The sequence below is a fragment of the Netta rufina genome (genome assembly GCF_964035555.1).
Source record: "Netta rufina genome assembly, chromosome: 10".
Lineage (NCBI taxonomy): Eukaryota > Metazoa > Chordata > Aves > Anseriformes > Anatidae > Netta > Netta rufina.
Genome location: NC_140133.1, coordinates 12894228 through 12915358, shown reverse-complemented (window position 1 = coordinate 12915358; position 21131 = coordinate 12894228). Strand labels below are relative to the sequence as shown.

Here is a 21131-nt window from a genome sequence, read left to right as displayed (position 1 = left end):
AACACAGGGCTCTGATTTTCTCCTATCTGCTGCTGACTTTACTTTCCTCAGGAATCCTTGGACTTTCTTTATTTCTTTTTGTGTTTCCTCTAGTGAATTCCATGTTCTTAGCATAAGCTATGGTCAGCAGTCAGAGCCTGAATGGAGATACAATCTCTAAATCAATAACAAATGTATTTTGTAAAAAAAAAAAAAAAAAAAAAAATTAAAGATAACACATTACAGACTAGTCTTGATGAATCAGCGCGCAGACCATTCACGAAGGCCCTGTTATAGCCAAAACAAAGAGCACAGGAAGATTTGTAATGATTGCACAGTGCAGATTAACCCGGATGCCACAACGCTTTGAAGGGTCATAGGATTTGCTGTACCAGATCTGATGACAGGTCCTGTTGATTTGTTTGTTTCTGAAAGTGGCAAGTCCTTTATGCTTCCTAAGAAGGTGAAAGCATCTTCTCAAAATAATCTTATTCCTTTCACAGGGTGCTGTATGAGAGAGGGGTATTGGATTTCTGCATCTGTTTCCAGTGCTTTTTCTTGCTGTTACCATGCTGTTTCCATGCTGTTCCTTTTCCTTTTTATGTTGTCCCCTTCTCATATACTCCCAAATATTATTACTGCTTTCTTTTTATCCCCCTTCTGCTGCAGGCAGTCCCCTTTCTTCTTACAGGTGCTTTGTTCCCTTCTTTGGCCCCTTCTCAAAGAGCCTAAAAATGACCTAGGTTGGATACAGCTGATACTGTTCTGATTTGGGACTGCATTGCATGGGACAGGCTAGGGTTGGCAGAATTTGATAGTTGGGTTCGGTGCTTGTAGTTTGCATTTCCAACGCTGTATATATAGTAATTCTGGTTCAGAATTACTTCTGTTTATAACCATTGTTTTTATATTGGGAATGTGTACACATGTTGTTAACAGATGTTTCCTGTACAGGTAAAGGTTGAAATACTCTCAGTGCTTGTGATTTTTCTCATGAAGAGCCATATTTTGAATACATTTGAGTTAGTATTTTCGGAGCTAGACTTAGTTTTTTTAAATGCAGAAGAGCTACTGTCCTGAGAATCTGGTCTACCAGAATTTGTTCTATGTGTTGTCCCCCAACACTGGTACCATGTAACAGCTTTATGTCAGGTGTAGTGCTGCCATGACAACATAAGCCAATGTGGGACAATCTCCTAAAACTAAATTTTAATTCAGGACTCAGACCTGTGCATTTAAAAGTAGTACATCACAAGCTGCAAGACAAAAGTGCTTTCCCATCACAAACTGCAAGACAAAAGTGTGATGGCAGTATTTATCATGTCATTACTGTATGAAGAAAGAAGGTTAGGCCTCAGAGGTCCAGTTGTACAGTATATTGAAGAATAAGTTCAACTACAACAAAGAATTGCAAAGGTAAGTCTCTGATAATTTGTTGGGTTTGGTTTTAAGCATGGGGACTAACACAAGCAGCCTTCTAAGTTCTGAGCATTTATAGGTAAGGCATCTTCCACATAGCAAAAATACCTTTCTATTTTCATGTCTTGCATCCCAGAAATCAGCTATGTGCAAAGAAGTGGTTAAGAACCTGGTAAGTATCTTTTTAGACTTCAAACTTGTAAAACTTCATGCATGTGTTTTAATGGGGAATTAAATACCTGCAAGTACCTGCATGTAAGGTTTTGCAGCATTGAATTTCAATCAGCTATTGGGTTAGCATAAATCAACAGCACTTGTTCTGCGTTCAATCTGTACCTTTTCATACAAAACGGACATTTTTTCACAAGTTAGTAGAAAAAACCATCATGGTTGCCTTATTGGCTAAATGCTTTTCTCCATTTGCCTGACTATGCCTGACTGTTGAAGCAAGAGCCTGATGTCTGTAATGCTTGTGGTTTATTAATTTAAAAAGAATTAATGTGCATGTGGTTTGAGGATTGTGTGGTTTAAAATTTTAAAAATAGATCCCAAACCTCACATCAGTGTAAATGTTTTGAGTATTTTTAATTGAAGTTTTAAGTACAAAAAAGAATGTGCTGTAACACTTAACAAATAACACACTAACTCTTCCAGGTTTGGGGGATTCTTCAGAGAGCACATCAGATGAATTATATTAATTCAAAGAAAACTTACATCAAGCAGCATGGAAAAATCATGAGACACAGTAAACACTACAGAGAAAACTTGTTCTTTATAGCAATGAGCCATTTTCCAAAGAGCACTGCACAAGGTTGTGCGTAGATAGATTTTCCTTAGCCGCTTGCCAGGAGCAGCACAGGAAGAAGCATTAGTAATGATACTACATTGGAGTTAAGGCTGTGCACTCACGATAGCCACTTAATGAACTAATTTGATGCTTTGGGGTCTGTGTTGCAAGAGTGACCATGTGTTAATGGCTGCACATGCTGTACAGCGGCTAGAGAGCTGTTTTGACCAGCAGTTCCAAGCTTGCTGCTGTGGAAACTTAAATGTGCTTCTCCTTCAAGCAATTGCCTGCACTATTACAAATTTTCCACAGCTTTCCAGATTTGTCTTGTGGGTAAATGCTTTTATTTAATCCTTATGCAGGATTTCCAAGCGATGCATTATTGCTACTGTTTGGTATGTGATTGCTGCTGCTACTGAGACACCTTATCCATGTGGGTGTTGTAGGGTTGTTCATGGGGACATCTTTTAAGGTGGGCACTAGTACTGAAAGAAGCTGTCCAGCCACTTCTGTATTGGGCAAATACATATTTTTCTCCATGTTAGTGCTATTTATATTGCTGTGCCACCTATGACAGATGGGCACAAGATATTTGATAGTGAATACAGACCTACAAAACAATTCCTCTTGGAAAGAGATATCTTCTGTGGTAGGGTTCTTTAACTGTTGTTAATTTACTGTGCCATGACCATGTGTACTTGTTCTGAGAAATATGTAACAGCTTCTGCTAGGAAAAGAGTTGTCATCTTGCCATCTCAGGCTCATCTTTTCACATACCAATACGCAAGCAAATAACTTTTTTTTTTTTTTAACTTTCCTGAGTCACATTATGATCACTTAAACTTTCTCCTCAGTACCTTAATCAGTAGCTGTTCTAACTTGATTTCTGCAGTTCATGTTGACTAATTTTCAATACTTATTTTCAGATAGACTACTTGGATTTTTAACACTGCAGAACAAATAGATTGCATGTGGTAGTCTGGGTTGGAACTTCATTCTTCTATTTTTCTTCTCTGTTAATTCAGGTACCAGATCAGCAGACAGAGACATGAAAAGTCAACTTGCAGTGTTGACTCACCCTCATATGCTTTCATTTTGTACTTTGAAATTAAATTCCATACTTATGGAATACCTGTTACTGTACAGAGCAAAGCCATTAAATGAGAACTAGTAGTTGGAATAAAATGTGCATTGTTTCTAATAGAGGGAATTAATTACACTTAACTATACAGCTATGAGCAAATAAATTAGAGATCCAAAAAAATGGGAAACTAGGAAAATAAATTGGTTGAATGTTTTTAGGGTCACCCCCCACACACACCTCACATGGATGTCACCCAGTTTTGAGATATTTGAAGTGTGTGATATATTAATGGCAATCTTTGCACACAGCAGTGTTTGCAGTATGGTAGTCATTAATCGCTGTATTACAGTAGGCCCTAAGAGAACATGCTGGGGTATGAATATTTGCGTTACAGATGGTATTTCTCCTAGCAGTTGCTGGAAATACTTGTGAATGACCCTGTAACAAATAATTTTCGCCCACAGAAGGAACTATGCAGCTGTTTACTCTCTCCACAAAACCATCCATCTGGCACAAAAATTGAAACATGGAAGTTTGCTTTAATACAATACTGACTGTAAACCAAAGTGGAATATGATCACTGGTAAATGGGATGCCCCGCAGGTAAAATGGTCTGTGTTGAAAAGCATGTTCCTTAACTTAGTTATAAACCTTCACTTGATTTTCATTTATACTGAGAGGCCCTTTGAGAACAGACTATAAATTAATGTGCACATCTTTATTGCTACTTGGAAGGAAGATCATCAATCTTTTTGTGCAGACAGCCTGAAGACTATAAAGAAAGCAGTTGTTATGCTTTAACTTCTATAAGCTTAATATAAATTAAGCCAAATATCCTTGTTAAAATGTGTTTTATTGCATTAATTAAATGGCTTGTTGGAGATGCCATATACTTGGATACCACTTTAGCAACAACAAATAAATAGAAGGGAAGAGGAAAATCAATGGCAATGGAGAAGGGGAGCACTTGAAAAGGAAGGGGAAGAAACACTACGCACAGTTAGGAGAAAAGCGATGCTTTCATTTTGTAAATATCTGCCTATCGCCCACTTCCAAATGACCTGAAGATTTTTCAGCTGTTCAACCAATACACAGTTAAAAGGACAACTGACAAATGGAATTAATGAAGCTGATTTGTTCAGGTTCTCAGTGATAAAGAGAACAAACTGATGGCCTGAATGTAACGTGGAACAGACATCCTTGTGCATTAGCTTAAGATTTTCCTAGATACTCCATGCACCAGTCAGGGAGTGCTAAATTACGATATCTCCTCTTGAGAGCTCAAGTCATAGACATGGAGCAGAAATATACAGAAGTGGTATTTGTAACCACCTGGAAGTACAGACTGATCCATTATAATTTTTGCTTTACTTAGCGAGGGAAGGCGTTCCAATGAGCTTCATTTGCTCGTGAGTCCCCTGTCCCATGGACAGAGTCTAGAACTACACTTTCCTCAAAATGCTTTGTTAGGGAACAATTTAAGTAGCTACCTCTCCTTTCCTTTGGAGAACGGTGAAACAGATTTAGAAAGAATGCTTTTGCAGAACATAACTACTATCTAGAGGGCAGGTGTTAACCTCCCCTATATTTCTGGGGGGAGAAGCAATCCTCAGGTACGATGGAAAGGCAGCCTAGGTTCAGATCTTAACCTCAAGTATGACCAAGAGAAATAAAGCAGAATGAAAGCGCTAAGTGCAAATCAAATGGCAGTGGTCTTGAGCACAGCTCGAATAGCCAGGTTGCTCTCACAGTACCTCATCTAACAGTACCACATCTCTCTCACAGCTACCTCATCTAAAACGCAGTCCAGCCAACCAATTTACCTCCGCCTACTTCTGTAGCTTTTGTAGAATTACAAATTCAACAGTAGAGCAGCTGACGTTCATCACTTGTTTTGGCTCTTTCCTAGCATAAGGCTTTTTGGTGGTAATCATTGTGAAACCTTTGTGTGGTGTTACAGACTCAAGTACTACAGGAAAGAGCAAAATGACCTTAAAGAGCACAAGTTGGATTTGGAATCAAGTTGCTTTTTGCAGCAGGCCTCATCACTAAGCACTGATGATAGCAATGTACATCTATAGAGCCTTGTCCGATCTAAGTCCCATGTTAGTTTCTGTTCAGCAGTGTGATAATATTGTCCTCTAGAAAGCAGCATGTTATATTGGCATAACAACAGTTCGATGGTAAATAAAAATATATGAGCTCTTGTAGGTAATTATTATGACATACTTGTCTACTTTATGCCACTTGTAAAGCTGAAAGAAATTGCTGCCTGTTAGTGGTCACTTACATAAAGAAAACTACACCCCAGTAATGAATGCATTATGTAAGCAGCTTATACATGCTTATATCAGGCTCTGACTTGAAGTATGGAAACACTGATCCATAGCTTCAGTTTGGCCTTGTAAAATGATTCTCTGGATACATGGAATCAGGCTCAAATTAAAAACTGACTTGCAACCTATGTATGATGCGCTAGTTCATTTTTGTGTGATAAGGCTGTGCATTGCTGGAAGAAAAGAAGTCATGTCCCAAAGTTTCCTGTCTAGGGAAATGAAAGGAGAAAGGGTGGTGAGCCTGCCTTCATCACTTCAGCTAGGAGCACAATGAATGGAAACATACAAACTACCTAAACCTTTCACTGCAGTGTTATTAAAAGGCAAAGTTCATCACTGTAAATTTTGAAGCAGAAATTACTTGCACCCAGTTCGAAGAATATCTGCTACTTGTTTTCCCAAATGTGCTTTCCAGGGTTTAACCAAGCTGTTCATGTTCACAAGAAGTTTGCTGGTCCTAGAGTCTTCCTGGCCTGCTATAAGGTAGTCAGTACCTAGTTTAAAGAAGGAAAAAAAACATAAGAAGAGAGTAAGACTAAACAGAATTTCTCAATTTCTTAATGATCTGGAATGTGATATTATGGCATTTTTGCTTCCTGCAGTTTTTATATTCCAGCTTGTGCATGTGCAGTCTTACCTATATACATGCCTTTGTGGGCATGTTGTCAGTGCTGACTCCTGGCCACACAGGTTAAATGTCATGCAATTACGTGCAGAAATTGCAATTACAAATTGATTTAGTTCCAGTGGGTTTACCACTTGTGAATTCACTGCCTCAGTGTGCAGGTGACCAGTTTTGAGTCTTATCTCTGACCTTTGTTTTAAGCCAGTATAACTCTGTGTGCTTCAGTAGCATTACTTCTGGCCTGTGTAGGTATAATGAGTAGCAGAATTCAATTTTTATATGTGATAATAGTAAGCCAGACTTCCTAGACCTATAACCTGAAGATACAGGTATGTGGGCCTCAAAGAACAAGGTCTGTGAACAAAAAAGTAGGTAACTGCATGTGCAGACTAGGAACAAGTACCAGTGAAAATCCCGTCCCTGACTTAGATAGATAAGCACTCCTTGTGTTTTATGAACTGTGTCAATTAAAATTCCCTCAGTGATTAGAACTTGGAGGAAATGAGAGGCACCCACAGCAAATTACGTGTGGGGCTGGATATTTTGGTTTTGTAGTATTATTAATAGATGTGTGGAACATGGACTGCACATGTGTATTTTCTGGTTTTGCAAATGCCAGAATACGCTATGCACGACTAGATTTGCACTGGCAGTTTATGATCTTTTATTTTCAGCAGCCTCTATGTGGAGGTGTTCAGGGAAGAAAAGTGTTTTAAAGTCATACACAAAGAATAGGGTTTTTTTTGTTTGCTGTTTTCTGTTTGTTTAATTTTACTTGTTATTGTAAAATTTTGTGCTGGCTGTTTGATCTTAGCTGAGATTTCTACATCCATCCTGATGGAAGGCAGACAACCTTTTTATATCCACCCACTTAACTTCCAAAGAGCAATTCTTTGGGTTCCATCTGTGGAACGAAACTTTTTGGAGTAAAGACAAGAAGGAACTCAGAGTTGAAACTCTTGGCAACAGAAAGACCACATTGTCAGTGTTCTGGAGAGAAACAAAATAAACACAATTACTGAAGTGCCTGAGAGAGGCTGCATGCGGGCTGGCTGTTGAGCAGCCTGAAGGGCTGGATTAATCTACGTGCCCTGTGCAGCTCAGCTGGCATGGCTCTTCAGTGTGACAGCTGTGTGTTCTGCCACAGCAATCCACACTCCCTTCTCGCAGTTGGGAGACTACAGCAATTCAGACCTCAGGAAACAGAACCATCAGGCATTCATGGCAGGATCAGAAGGCTAACCTGCAGTGATGGGGTACCCTAGTAGGTGATCACTCACTCATTGTGTCTCACAGATGTTTAATGAACTGTTACTCCGAAAACTCAGAATTGTCACCACTGTTTACAGGGGAAGCAAGCTGTGGGCTGGAGTAGCTGAACTGCTCATACAGTAGCTGTTGAAGGTAGTTTAAGTCTAGCTACTGTCCAATAGATAAAGGTTCCACCTAGCACACCCACCACAAGGAAGCGTGGTTTGGCTTTGAGTGTTTAAACCTGGAGTGCCTTACAGCTGGCATTTTTCTTAATAGTCCACAGAAAGAAATAGGTTTACTCTGCTTTATGTTACCTGGAACTGCTTTACCACAGTTGGTTTTGATCTCTATCACTCACGCTACATGACTTTCTTCTTTTCGGGGAGTTATTCCTTATTTGTAGCAGTGCAGATATAGATGAGACTGACGAACCTGAGTGTGACCCCACAGAACAAGATCTACAAACATTTTGTCCTTACCAGGATTGAGAATGGGACAGGTACATCCCCTGTTGGTCCAGGATTCGGGGTAAATGCTTCTGTTGCTCCGAGCAATTTTCACTTTGCCTGATTTCAGGATCTTCTTCACTTTCACGACAACTTCTGCATGCGTCCCTTTGTCATGAGCTGATAGGATTCTTGCTTTTATCACTGCCAGAAAACATCAAGATAAGACCAACAAAGAATTTCTAAGTGATTTAACACCTTGGAAGAAGACATGAAAAACACTGAAGTTTTACAGAAGTTGTGTTCCATGGCATTCATAATTCCTTCTAAATGAGTTTAGAGAAGGAAAACTGGCTTTTTCTGTTGAATTACCTAATCCTTTCACCATGTTATTTATCAACTGCTCTTTAATGGGTTGCTGTCAAACACCTGGAACTCATAGTAAAGCACTTGTGTGTAGGCAGAGGAAGGGTACAAAAACAGATACAGTTAACAGTCTGATAGAAGCACACTGATTATTTGCCTTATATTTGACAATTTGAAAACCTGTGTTGAATTTGTATAGCTTTACCTCTGACCTTTCAAAATTTGTGTCCTGCGGGAAGGGACTGTCTCCTCCACAGGAAGGAAGTCAGGAAGTTTCCTGTCAGACTGTAGGCATGTCACATGGTGAAATTCCATGATTGCACAACAAGCCAGAAAAAGTATTTTTGTTTTGTGGTCTAACATCTGGTTGCCATGATAAATTTCTGCTCCTTTAACTTGGTAGGATCCATAACTTTTTGGCAGAGTAGTCTCATCCAGATAGGCCCCACAAGCAGGCTTTGTTGTGTCATGACACAAGCACATCAAACCTCAAAGCCTTCCTTTCTTCATGTGCTGGTATGAACCAGGTGTTCATAACCCACAGCATTAAATACATTCTCGGTAAGCAAGCGTGGCCATTTGAGCCTGCACAATGAGTGCAAAAGCAATGGCGGGTTAGATGCAAGGCTTTTATCATTTATTCTTGATCTAGAGGTCGACCATTCTGCAGACTTCAAATTGTAGCACTCCTGCTGCAAAAAGTGAAAGTGGAAAGGAGACACCAAGGAACCTGGTATGAAAAAGGCTATTCACTGCTCAGCTCTGATCAAAAGTTGGACGCGTCACTGGACAAAAAAGGCAGAGGAAATCCTACCTCTTATTTCATGACTTTGCCAATTCTGTAATTCTTCCCTGCTATCAGCTAATAACACGCATAAACAACATAGTGAAAGTATCATACCTTGAGGGCACATCACTCACTTACCGTAAGCATATTTCATTTGGCAGAAGTCAGTGACACTTCCAAGCACCTTCTCTTTGCACACACACTTTTCTAGCAGGAAAACCACAGCACACAAGGTGTTGGAGAAGAGCCAGGACATGAGAGAGGAAAGAAAAGCATATGCTATTCAGTTATAAAGTTAGATGTATCTAACTTCTATAATCTGGGTGGACCTGAAGTTTGAGAGTGAACTCAGTTATTTGCAAATGTGTTACTTGTTAGATGATACAATAATTGGTCTGACAACTTATCAGTACTGTTGAGTAAAATGAGGCCCTCATGGGGCCTATTATATAGATAATAAACTGATATTTAATAGAGTTTTGTTGGACCCAGGTATAAATCAAGTAAGTAAAAATACATTTTATTCAATCACATAAGCTAAGAAATGCTGAACTTTGCTGTTATTAAGGTAATATGCCTCTCAGGGGAAGTCTTGATATGAAACAGGTGGCACTGTTACCTCCGGGCCTTACCAAGTCATTGATGCTAGTAAGTGCTGACTTTCACATGTGGCAAGCAAAACCAACAACAGTTCAAGTATTAAAGACTCCACCTCGTTCTAAAAGCTTACTTATTTATGACATTAGCTGGATACAGCATAGTAACTCTTTGCTTTCTCTTTTGAGCTGTTGTGCCATGAGGAATTCCTTATTCTTAAAACCATTTGCGTGCCACCCCAGAGGTGGCTGCGTTTCAGTGACGGCTGACATGATATTTTTACAAATGGCATCTGAAGTTGTGGGAAACTGAATACTTGAGAAGCTGTGCAAATTCATAAGCATTGTGACTATAATTAGGACCACAAATGGGGCGTGTTTTTTCACACAATCTTAATTATGTCTCATCAGTTTCCAAAAACAAAGTGCTAGAAAAAAGTAGAGCCTTGTTTGGAAAATAACAATGTAGGTATAATAATAACCAACGATAGTTCAAATCAGCAGATGTTGCCAGCAGATGGGGGACAGATTGGAGCTAGAGACGAGTAGGAGAATTTAAGTAGGGGTGAAGAGAAGAAAGAGCTGGCACAGAGGGAAGCTTCCAGCTGTTCCCAGACTGGGCTGTACCTGGGTGCCTCAGGGCAGAGAATCCCTGCTCGTGGTCATTCCACTTCCACTCATCCTCACTCTCATTAATTGGTGTTTGCACAAGGTCAGGGATTCGTCCCCCAATGGGGATATTAAAGAATGGCTCATTGTCATAGCTGGAAGGGAATAAAAAGAGAAGACTCGGTTAAAACACAAGGTGGGTGGGAAGCAAGTGGTCATAGCATGTAGCTGCATCCAGACAGGTAAACTTTCTCTCTTCTGCTTGGGAGTGTAAATAAGAGCAAAACCTCATGCCATACAGAGAAACCACAAGATCTAGGCTTTTATTTAGGCCTCAGCAATGCTGACTTACTATTTCTATGAAATAACTGTGTATTGAGCCTTTCTTGCCTTTTTTTTTTTTTTTGAGGTTATTTTTGGTTTTGTTGGTTTTTTATTTTATTTTATTTTTTTTTTTTTACTGAACAACCAAGTAACTCAAAGTTAGTGGTCACTTGCTGGCATCGCTAGGAACTAAGGCCACCTGCAGGACCAATAAAACTGCAGCCAGTCAGCAAGCAAGCCATGGGACTCCTGTACTGAGATTAAAGCATGTTTGGGGTGCAGATGCCTGCCTTCCAGAAACAAAAAGGGAGACCTTGTATCTTTTTACCCTGGGCACGGAGGAAAGGCAAGCACTCCAGACTCTTACATTTATTTCCAAGGCAAACAGGTGCATTTAGAAATGCCATACAGACTACTTTGGTGCTGTGGACTTGCCTGTTACTGCAAAAGTCATCATTTCTAGTTTGCCTTGGATAACACAATGGATTTTCAAGTGTGCCAGCCACCAAATGGCATCTAGGATACATTTTACAACTTACAGCCACCTTTTCAAACTATGTGCATCCCCTGGTCCCCTCCAGCATCCTCCATTTACTGTCATCACTGCACTATTTCAGTTAAATTTCGTTTCATTTTTACAGAATCCCATCTCAAAGTGAACCCAAAAAAGGGCTTCTTTACCCATTGAAACAGTTTCCAGTATGCTGGTCGCAGTCTCTGGCACAGTCACAAGGACGACAGCCATTCTCTCCAAAGCCCCAGTAGCCCATGAGACATCTATCGCAGTTGGGGCCCGCCACACCTGGCTTGCAGTAGCAGAATCCCGTCTTGGGGTGGCATCGCCAGCTTCTGCTGAAAGTTGCGTTGGCTGAACCCATTGGCTGGCAGGAGCAAGCTATGGAAATACGGGAAGAGGTGACTGAGATTATGTGCCCAGGGGTCATCAGGTTAAGTGACATTTTTGCAAGGTTGAGAGACCCCTTCCCTCTTCCTGATACTCAGCAGTTTTATATTGAAACGATGCAGGTAACCATTGCATTGTCAGCCTATGCTTGCAATATTCTTTTTCTTTATAACATGAAGCACAGCAAAACACATCCAACTAAGACCCATGGGTGTGAAAGTCAATTCTTTCCTGCTCCACAAATCTGGAACATACAGGGTTTTGAAGCAGTGGCAGGAGGCCTCCACTGTGTGTTCAATTTTCAAGCAGCTTTCAGGTGATTCACAGAGAGATGCACTATCATGGATATGGTCTCAAATGATAGCTACTGCCTGCATTCTTTCCTATGAAACAAACTAGTGTTTCTTCTGGGGCTAGTTGTGGCTTACACAGGTGGTTCAAATGACCTGAAATATTTCTTCAATTTCTGCCTCCAAGAAGTCCACGAATTTCCTTCACTGTGAGATCTAAGGGATGTCTCACCATGCAGTACTATAGGTGTGTGGGGAAACTCATTAAATCTATTGTACAAATACATAAGCAGACTTGTTGAAAGAAAAGGTGACAGAATGGGAGAGGATCTCTAAACTCACTAAACATGCTTCATATATAGCTGAAGGGCAATACAAGAGATAAAAACCAAACATCTTCAACTCTATTGCCTGTTTGACACCAGCCTCAGCAACTCAAGAAAACACAGCAGTATAGTTCCAGCTTCTGTTGGCCATTCTGCCTTCAAAAACAATAAATTGCCATAGTCCCATGCCACCAGTATATTCCCAAGGTGACAGTGTAAGGGAGTGAGGTGGAAAGTCATATCTATATTTATCCATATCTATAGTGGTACAAAGCCAGGCTCGGTTGACTCTTCCTCATCAGGAAAGAGGCTAGTTGAAATGGTCAAGCCTTGTGCCAACAGCTCTGCATAGGTAAAATAAAAGCAGTTAACATACCCATCCATTTTGATATTCAAACAAATTAGATTAAAAGGAGAACTAAGCTGAACTTATATATTAACAAAGCATTGTGCCCTGGCTTTTGCTTGTAGCAGAGACTGAGGAGTAAATGTATCACTACATCATCCATCTGGAAAAGGGGAGAAATAAAACTGTTATGGCTAAGACCTGCTTTAACAGAGATTTTCAGTTAAATGTTGGACACCCAAGGTGTTTGGATAGCTTGGATCAGGGGCCAGCCTTTTGGATGGTTATCTGAACCAAACATGATCTCCAAAGCTTTTGAAGTTTGCCCATCATTGCTACTAATCAAACTACTTTTCTTCATGAGCTCACAGATACTAGAACAAATGAATGCTCTGATTCCACACGTCATTTTCCAAGGGGAGGGGGAGTATATGACTACAAAGAGTGTTAACTGTAGCAAGTGCAGATTCACTTTCATCTGGAACCTCACATCTGATGCTCAAGAAAAAATATCTTCCAAAAACAGTATGAGAAAAAGGGTGAGCAGTTTTGTTTAATAGGCATTTTTCTTATGATCTGCTTACTACATAGTTATTTTTTTCACCATGCCCTGTGTTCTTTATGCCAGTATTTTTAATAATATTATTACACTCTGCTGTAGACAGATCTCAGTCAGTTGTTTTCAAGGGACACTAGCACAATAGCCTAAGGACAGAAAATAAGCGTGCTGTCATGGGCAATGTACTCAACACAATGAGCTGGTTGGCGGATGGCAGCAGGCTCGCCTGTTTGCCACAAAGCAGTCTTGACTTTGGGAGCAAACCCAGGGATTTTGCTGTCAGTTCTGGAGAGCAGGTGTAACAATGAAGCGCTCATTAGCATTGACAGTTTCAAAGGCAAGTTCTGATTTGTCACTGCTCAACTTGAATTACTTTTGCCCAGATTTTTGCAGGGCTGACTACATCATCCTAAAAAAGAAGACTAAATGTCTTCTTTTTTGTCATCCACCACTGAAAAAAAATGGATGCCATAGATTTGGGGATAAGGAGCAGAAACACTCTTTCTTTAATGCAGGTTGTCTGAGGTTGACAAGAAATCAGAGGTTGCCAACATCTATGTTGGCTTGAATCCAGGTTTCTGATTTCATTCTAGTATCTCTGTAGATATGATCTACCTGTGGAGTTTTCACCTGAAATTCCTCATGTTTCTGCAACTTCTGGATCTGTCTTCATTCCTATTTTACTTCCAGTTTTCATGTTTTATCTGTGAGGGTCACATAACAGATGGGTATATCCTTAGCATCATTAGCCTCCCTATTACTGAGTCTAGATTCTGATTCAAGACGAGGCCTTCTCACAGCCTATCCCCAAGGGAAAGTATTGCAGGACAGTGAATGACAGCATTGACAGCTGATAAGGAGGTAGAAAAAAACATGGTTTGTTGTTGTTTTGTTTGTTGTTGGGTTTTGGGTTTGGTTTTTAATTTATTTCAGGACTGCAGTTGATGAAAACTTATGTTCCCAAATGAACTGTGGGGCATATTTCCCAATTAGAAACATGGACAGCCTTCTGGTGGATCAGAGAGCAAGCCAGATCAATAAATGTACAACACTTTCAGATGAGTTATACAAGTGGCTTGCAAATGCTTTACTCAGTCTGTGTTTATTTAGCATTTCAGCTTGGGTGTGTACATTGTCTGGCTTACAGAGTGTTATGGCCAAAATCAGTTATGCATCTAAGGAAACTCCCCAAATAAGAGCTCACTTGCCACATGCTGAAGGGGCTGTTGTTGACGACTGGGTTTTATCTGCTTAATGGTATCATAGATTTGCAAATAAACCTCATAACTAAAAGAACAGAAAAGCAAGTTTCCAAAAACCCATCCTTTCACATTTCCCAATATTTAACAAAGAACCTTCCCCTGCTGAGTTTTGCTTCTTTCCTCTTGGCAAACCCTAGTCTTCTCTTTATCCACCTCCCTGTCTAACAAAACACGAGCCAGCATGACAATGGCCTTGTTTGTCAAAGGCATCATCAATTATGTTAGGGACGGTGTGCGGACAGTTCTGGCCCAGAGATGGCTGGTTTGTATGGGTTCTCCCCTTGACAGCAGTGTAATGAACAACACTTCACTGTGTATTAGCAGCATCCTCTTGGCTTTTACTCTCCTAAGTTTTTTTGTCACTCTACTGGATGTAACATACTGTAAAAGAGGGAGACAAGGAATAAAAAAAAACATATTCATACAACAGTCTCCACTCTAATCCTCAATAAATCTGTCTGCCCTCAGCACAGCTGTCTTCTCCATGTAATTGGACACAGATGTAAAATGCAATATGGGTTGCAACAATGTGGTACCACGTTATAGAAAAATAGCAAGAGGTCCAAGTAGATCAGTGGACTTTGAGGCATCTCCCCTTAAACTTCTGTGCAGTTACACTGCAGGAGATAGTTGTGAGCAGACCAGCTACTTGATGAAAAACAGGCAACAACGCCTTTTGAATCTGAAATATATACACGTGCATCTTTTGAGCATATGACCAAGTCAGAGCAATTTTTAAAGCATGTCAGATGTGGAGATTGACTCAGCCAATGATGCTTCTTAACTGAAGGCAATAAGATAGACAGCTGTGTGTGTGGTCAGGGCTGGTTAAGACAGACTGAACCAAGATGTGATCAGGCCTTTGTGATATCACAATTAAAAGTTTACTCCCTCTGTGCAGAAGTAAAAGGAAGAGCAGCAGAGCTTTTCAGAATGTGTGTGCATGTGCATCTGGTCACATTTTAATTTTCAACCCTTGTGCTTAGAGTAGAAAGCTTGTTTTCCTGGAGAGCCTTTCTAATTGGTCTACATGCCTGCATTTTTTTTTTAAGCTAAGCAAAGTGTGAGTACAAAAGATGGTGCCATTTCAGAAGGATCCTTTAAGCCTCCAAATAAGCCACAGGAAAGAGCCAAGGATACAGCAGCTTTTCTAGCCATTGGTTAGGAAACGATTAGGCTTATGAGTCAAAGCTCTCACACAAATCTATATTCAAACTGCTTAATCCTGTGTTGTCACCCCCAATAACAAGCAGGTGTCCCAGGCTTGGCTCTGGGACTTTTCTCATGCCTTCCTTTTTTTTTTTTTTTTTTTTTAATTTAATAAATCTAAACAGTGTTGAAACAAGTCTCTGTACATGACCTGGCTCTCATTCATCCCCAGCTGGAAGAAGAGAAGCAAAGGGATCAGAGGCGGGCTGTCTCTGCAGATGAAAAGGAGTAGCAGATTCACACTTACATGTCAAACTTCAACAGATTTTTATTTTTTTTTCAAGGGAATATCTTTGCGGTCTCATACTGGAGGTCAGCAAAGGGTGGTTTGGATAGTGCCAGGACATCCAATTGTTATACAACTTTTTTTTTTTTTTTTTCCTAGCAGTGATTAAGAGACAATGCTGTTCATTATTATGACTAATGCTTAAAGACTTTCTGGGCCTGGGCAGCGTCCTGTTCACTTTCTGGGAGCCTGAGGGGGCTGCCACAGCTGAACCTAGACTTTGCTCTGGATGGCAGAGCACTCTTCAAGCGTGCTTTCTCAAAGGGATTAGCACAGCATTTCATTCAGCTTTTTCATCAGATTTCCTTTCCCAGCTCAGTATCCACTGTACACATGGGTCAAGTTTTGATCTCCCATGGAGATTTTTCTTCTCTGATTTCAAAATGGGAAGCTGATGACCAGGTTGCTCTCACCAAAATAATTCATTCAGCCTGCTGTTTGCAGTTTATTACTGCTTTTCAGCATTTGCCCAGTGGGTGGGTTATTTAGTGTAGTTTGCCTGGTGCTGCTTGCATGGTTTTCTCAAAATGAGTTGATGAAGTCCCTTCCAACCTCAACTATTCTGTGATTCTGTGAAGTGGTACGTGCAAATCTTCACATTCTGGTCCAGCATTGGCAGCTCTTCAATTTATGATCAGCAGGCTGAGAAAAATCTACCCGATATGATTATTGCTTTTAGTACTTATTAACAAGGTAAAACAAACAAAAAAAAACCAGTAACTTTTTAACAAATAACCATTTTTTAGGGTCATACAACCTGAAAAATTTACTCATACCACACCAGATTACATTTAATAGCAATGCAGATCTTGCAACATAAAGAATGGAGAAGATGGTCTGTCCTTCAATCTGCATGGAGTCTTTGAGTCTAGTATCAGCACTAGGCACAAGGAGATGATGGTGGTTCTGAAGGTGAAATCTCAAATCTCACCTCTATCAAACTGAGTCTGTTCTAACCAAAACAATTCTGCCTGTCTGCGCTATGGTTCCTAGTTTTGCTATCACTGATAATAATGTCCAAAGTATGGTAATATTCCCTGAAAATTATCTGCAGATGTACAGCATAACAAAGTGCACACTTTCTCATGTGATATGTAGGCAGTGTGTAAGTGTTTGGGGATCAGTTCTTTCATCATACAAAATGCTACCTTGTTAAGGTAATTTGTCAAAGGGCATTGTAGGAATTGTCTTCCTCACCTTAGATAAGAAAAAGCAGACTAACGCCCCTCTCCCAACACGCACACTCCTCACTACACATAAGCTTAACTTTTTAATTATATCTCGAATATCCCTTCTTTTTCCACACAACTACAAGCATCATGCACACACCAATCTGCTATAAAAGTTGATGCTTTCAAGAGTGAACTGCCCGCCCTTCCCTTATACCTTAATATGGCAAGCATTCATGCACTACTTAACATGTCTTTGAAAGGTCTCGGTTACTTCAGTTATGCACACATAAAGTCAGGTTTACTTACTGGTATTAATGCTTGGTCAAACCTGTTAAATTCATCTCAACCAACAGAAACTCTGATGCAGGCTAGTGATCCAGAATACCTCTTAAGTCAGGGAAAAGAAATAGAATTGTACTTTAGAGGGCAATTCAGTTAATCTGTTTCCCCAAAGTATTGACATTGAGCAATGCCATATCAATCATCTGAAGTGCAGACCTCAAATTCTCTTCAACTATCAGTGTAGCACAAGTTTGTTCGGGACTCATTACCAAATCCATAATGAACATTTTCTTTAATACACATATGTCTATCACTTAATATGCAAAATATATCAATGCATCAATGAATGGTGATATTTTCATGCTGCATTCCTAATAGTTTAAAGTAGTTTTCTTACTACAGGACCAGCTACAAAAATGTTGAACGTCATGGTCCTGCAAGCAGTGATGTCCCTGCCCAGGGCCCCACGTCAGCCCCAGGGCCATCAACCTCTGCCCCAGCAGGGCCGGTCTCCATCTCCTCAATCTGTCACAGGTGTCTATGTTGGAACACAATAAATCATCCCCTGGACACCCTACTGCTTCTCCACTGCCTGTACAGGGAGGCTGGAAAAGACACACAACTTTCAGGTAGCTAGAGTGGAATGGCAGCAATCTAGGCTTGATTGCACAAGGCAGAGTGGAAACAATTGTATTTGGGGGACTTCTGCTGGCAGCAGCATGTTCCCAGGTGAAAAGAATGTTACTGTGCTTGATTGGCATGATAGGAATAAAGTTCTTTCAGCATGGTAAATTTCTGCTTATCCCTCTGAATAGTTTTTCTTTTGCTATGCAGAGTATTGGCAGGAGGCACTACAAGGCTTGTAACGGGACCAGACAAAAGATGCAGAGGTAGAGTCAAGGTCTGATTTCACCCAGGCAGACTGTTCTAGGGTTTCCTCACAGGTAGGCTCTATTTTCAAACATTTTTTTTTCCTTTCTGCTTCTCTCCAGCGCACCTTTATGTTACTGGTTATCTAATATTACACACAATGTTGGTTACTACACCTTCACTCGACTGCTGTATACCAGTGTTCATATACAAATACTTTCAGATACTATAAGACTGAAAACTAATCTTCTCACATAAAGATGTATCCCCATTACAAACATTTCCCTGTAGAAAATCTGCACTGAATAAAAACAGGACTGAAGAGAAACCACTGTAGAACACTATGGCATACAGAGTAAATTAGGTAAACTCACTGTAACCCTGTCTATCAGTTTTCTTTGGAAATTATGAAATCAAAGAGAAAGAGTTGTGTGGAAGCAGTCCTTACTGGCCCTAATTGGGAAGATATTCCAGTGGAAAGTATACAGAAGACCAGAAGCATAGGATGTGCTGTTCACAGAAAGTTTAAGCAATATCACAGGCCATTAGTCCCAGGGAGAGGAGTGTTTAAGAGAAATCTTGATGAAGACCATCAAGGTGTTAGGAAAGCTTCAAAGGCATATGCTGCCAGCAGACGTGAGTATGGATGACAGAGGCCGAAGTTCTCCATGCTGGCAACCGATGTCTAAGTTGAAGGGAAGAAAGACTATCCAAAGGGAGAATCAAAATCACGTACATTGTTGAAAATAGCATCCTCCCAAATAGATGCCAGATGGAATAAGAGGTGTGAAGCTTGGCAGAATACTCAGAGAACATCTACAGTAAGGGAGATTTGGGCTTGTTCTGGCTATGTTCCAGACTGTCTGGGTGCAAACTACCTTGATCCAGAGGTTATACATGCGTGTGAGTTACTTCCTAACACATCCTGCTGAAGTGTTAATGAGGCAATTAATTTGGGCAGAGCACCCCATAATACAGCTGTAGAATTTAGAGATAAGTCTGTGAGCTCTGATTCATCTGTTCCCATATGGATATACACCTCCTGTAGCCGTTATCATATACATTTACGTCCACAGATGTTGCATAATCAAAGGGAATTTAACAATAGCTTACACATAGGCACCCAGCCTTAAGAGAGGTGCAGGAAAAAGTTAAATAAAATGCACCTCAAGTGAGAAATAGAATCACATTATTTTAAATGCAAGCACAAGAGGAATGTCACTTTCACTAGGATGTAATGCATTGGGAGAACTATTACAGTCAGCAGAAAAAAATAATTTGTGACACCATAGGGGAATAGACACAGCAAATCAGAAAAATGGCCTTTGATCAGAAAACTGAAGTCTAGGAACAAAATACAAAGAAAGGACAGTAATACTTCCATAGTTGCTGATTGTTTCAACAGGCTTCCACCACTCATTTATCTTCACTGAACATAACAGTAATCACTTACGTTTGCAGACCTCGCTAGAAGACATGGGTTTCCCTTTATCTCGGTAATACCCTGGTTTGCACCTTTGACACCGATGTCCCTCTGTGTTATGCTTGCAGTTGTCACAGACTCCACCACTGCGTTTTCCTGATGCCAGCCAAACACTCAGATCAAAATGGCAGCTGTCAGCATGGTTGTGACAGCGACACTCTGATGGGAAACAGGGAAACATACTTCAGGCTTATCCAATAGGCACAACAAATGCTATTTAAATAGTATCATTTTCCTACTGTGAATCATAGAGGAAATATCTGAATACAACACATTTCCTCTTCTTGCAATCCTTGATTTTCATTAAAAAAAATTCAAAGTTGCAACACAGAGAACACCCAAGAAGCTTGGGTGGTTGCAAATTGTGTCATGTTCTCATAGTAACACAAACCAATCTGATGGTATTGTAAGCCTTACACAAAACCCTAGAATGCTAAAATGCAGGAGGGGATATAGGCGCGGACAAAAAGATTTCTGCCTTGTGAATTCCGCTTTCCAATAGCCCAAATGCATCAGCTGCAGTAAAACAATAAGCATACTGAAATATTCCATCAACGACCAGCAACTTACCACCATTTCTGTAATGGCATCATTAATGTGAATTGATGACATCTTAGCCAGAGAACTTTGCCTGCTGTCATTGTCAGTGCTCACCCTGAAGCCCTGGATCAGTAAACCCCCTCCCACTTACTTCTGCATTCATTCGGTGCCCCTGTTTTTCCATCTCCTGGCTTCCAAGGCTGATCGTTGTATAGTGGTGCACATTTCTCACAGTGGTCCCCTGCTGTGTTGTGTCTGCACACACACTTCCCATGGACCTGTCGGGAAAGAGAACACAGTCAAACAGCTACAAGCATTAACATGGTGGAGTGCCCAACAGCCTCATGAAGATCCAGGACTTCTGCACAGCTCTTCCACAGATGCCTGACTCCGTTAAGAAACCTCCAGTGTCAAATACAGGCTTGGTTAGCAGAGCTGAGTCATAGGAGAACAGAACACAGCCTACCAGAGGGTGTTGGTCCCTGTCTTATTAGGTACTAACAGTGATCTGGAAGATGGTAATTAAATCATCATGAATTACTAAATTATAAATTGTTAGAAAAACAAGCAAGTTATCTGGGACCTCCCAGCACAGTTAAAAATTGAGCAAAAATAATTGTGAAATTTGGAAAAATACCACTCAGCAGACCCACAGAGAAACAATCCAAACCACATGTTCCATGAGGACAGCACAGATGCTGAAATAGACCTAGGTACAACAGGCACCAATTTACCAGCCTACATATGAATATGCAAAGAACAGATGATCAGGAATGACCCAGTTAAACTTTGGGCTGTGTAAGAAAAAGCATTGTGATTCTAAGTAGATAGGAAATAGTTATTTATTGTTCAGTTGTGAGAAAACTGTACCTCCACTACAGCTTTCAGTTCTGACCATATTGTTACCAGATAATGAGAAACTAGAAGATGTTCAACAGAAACTGGTGTGGATGAAGAACAGAGTTGATCTACAGAAACTAAACATATGAA

General features: G+C 40.4%; 1 protein-coding gene across 1 annotated transcript in view; it reads right to left on the bottom strand.

Moving 5' to 3' along the window:
- Window positions 1–5962: 5962 nt before the first annotated feature.
- LOC311212977 (netrin-4-like) overlaps window positions 5963–21131 on the bottom strand; it is a gene marked incomplete at both ends in the record, with an annotated part of 47883 nt that continues 32714 nt past the window's right edge. The window contains 7 exons of the mRNA XM_084292710.1: window positions 5963–6099; window positions 7964–8134; window positions 9222–9290; window positions 10307–10443; window positions 11294–11507; window positions 19572–19760; window positions 20293–20419. Of these exons, the coding sequence (XP_084148836.1) occupies window positions 5963–6099; window positions 7964–8134; window positions 9222–9290; window positions 10307–10443; window positions 11294–11507; window positions 19572–19760; window positions 20293–20419 (1044 nt within the window). The remainder of the gene's footprint in view (window positions 6100–7963; window positions 8135–9221; window positions 9291–10306; window positions 10444–11293; window positions 11508–19571; window positions 19761–20292; window positions 20420–21131) is intronic.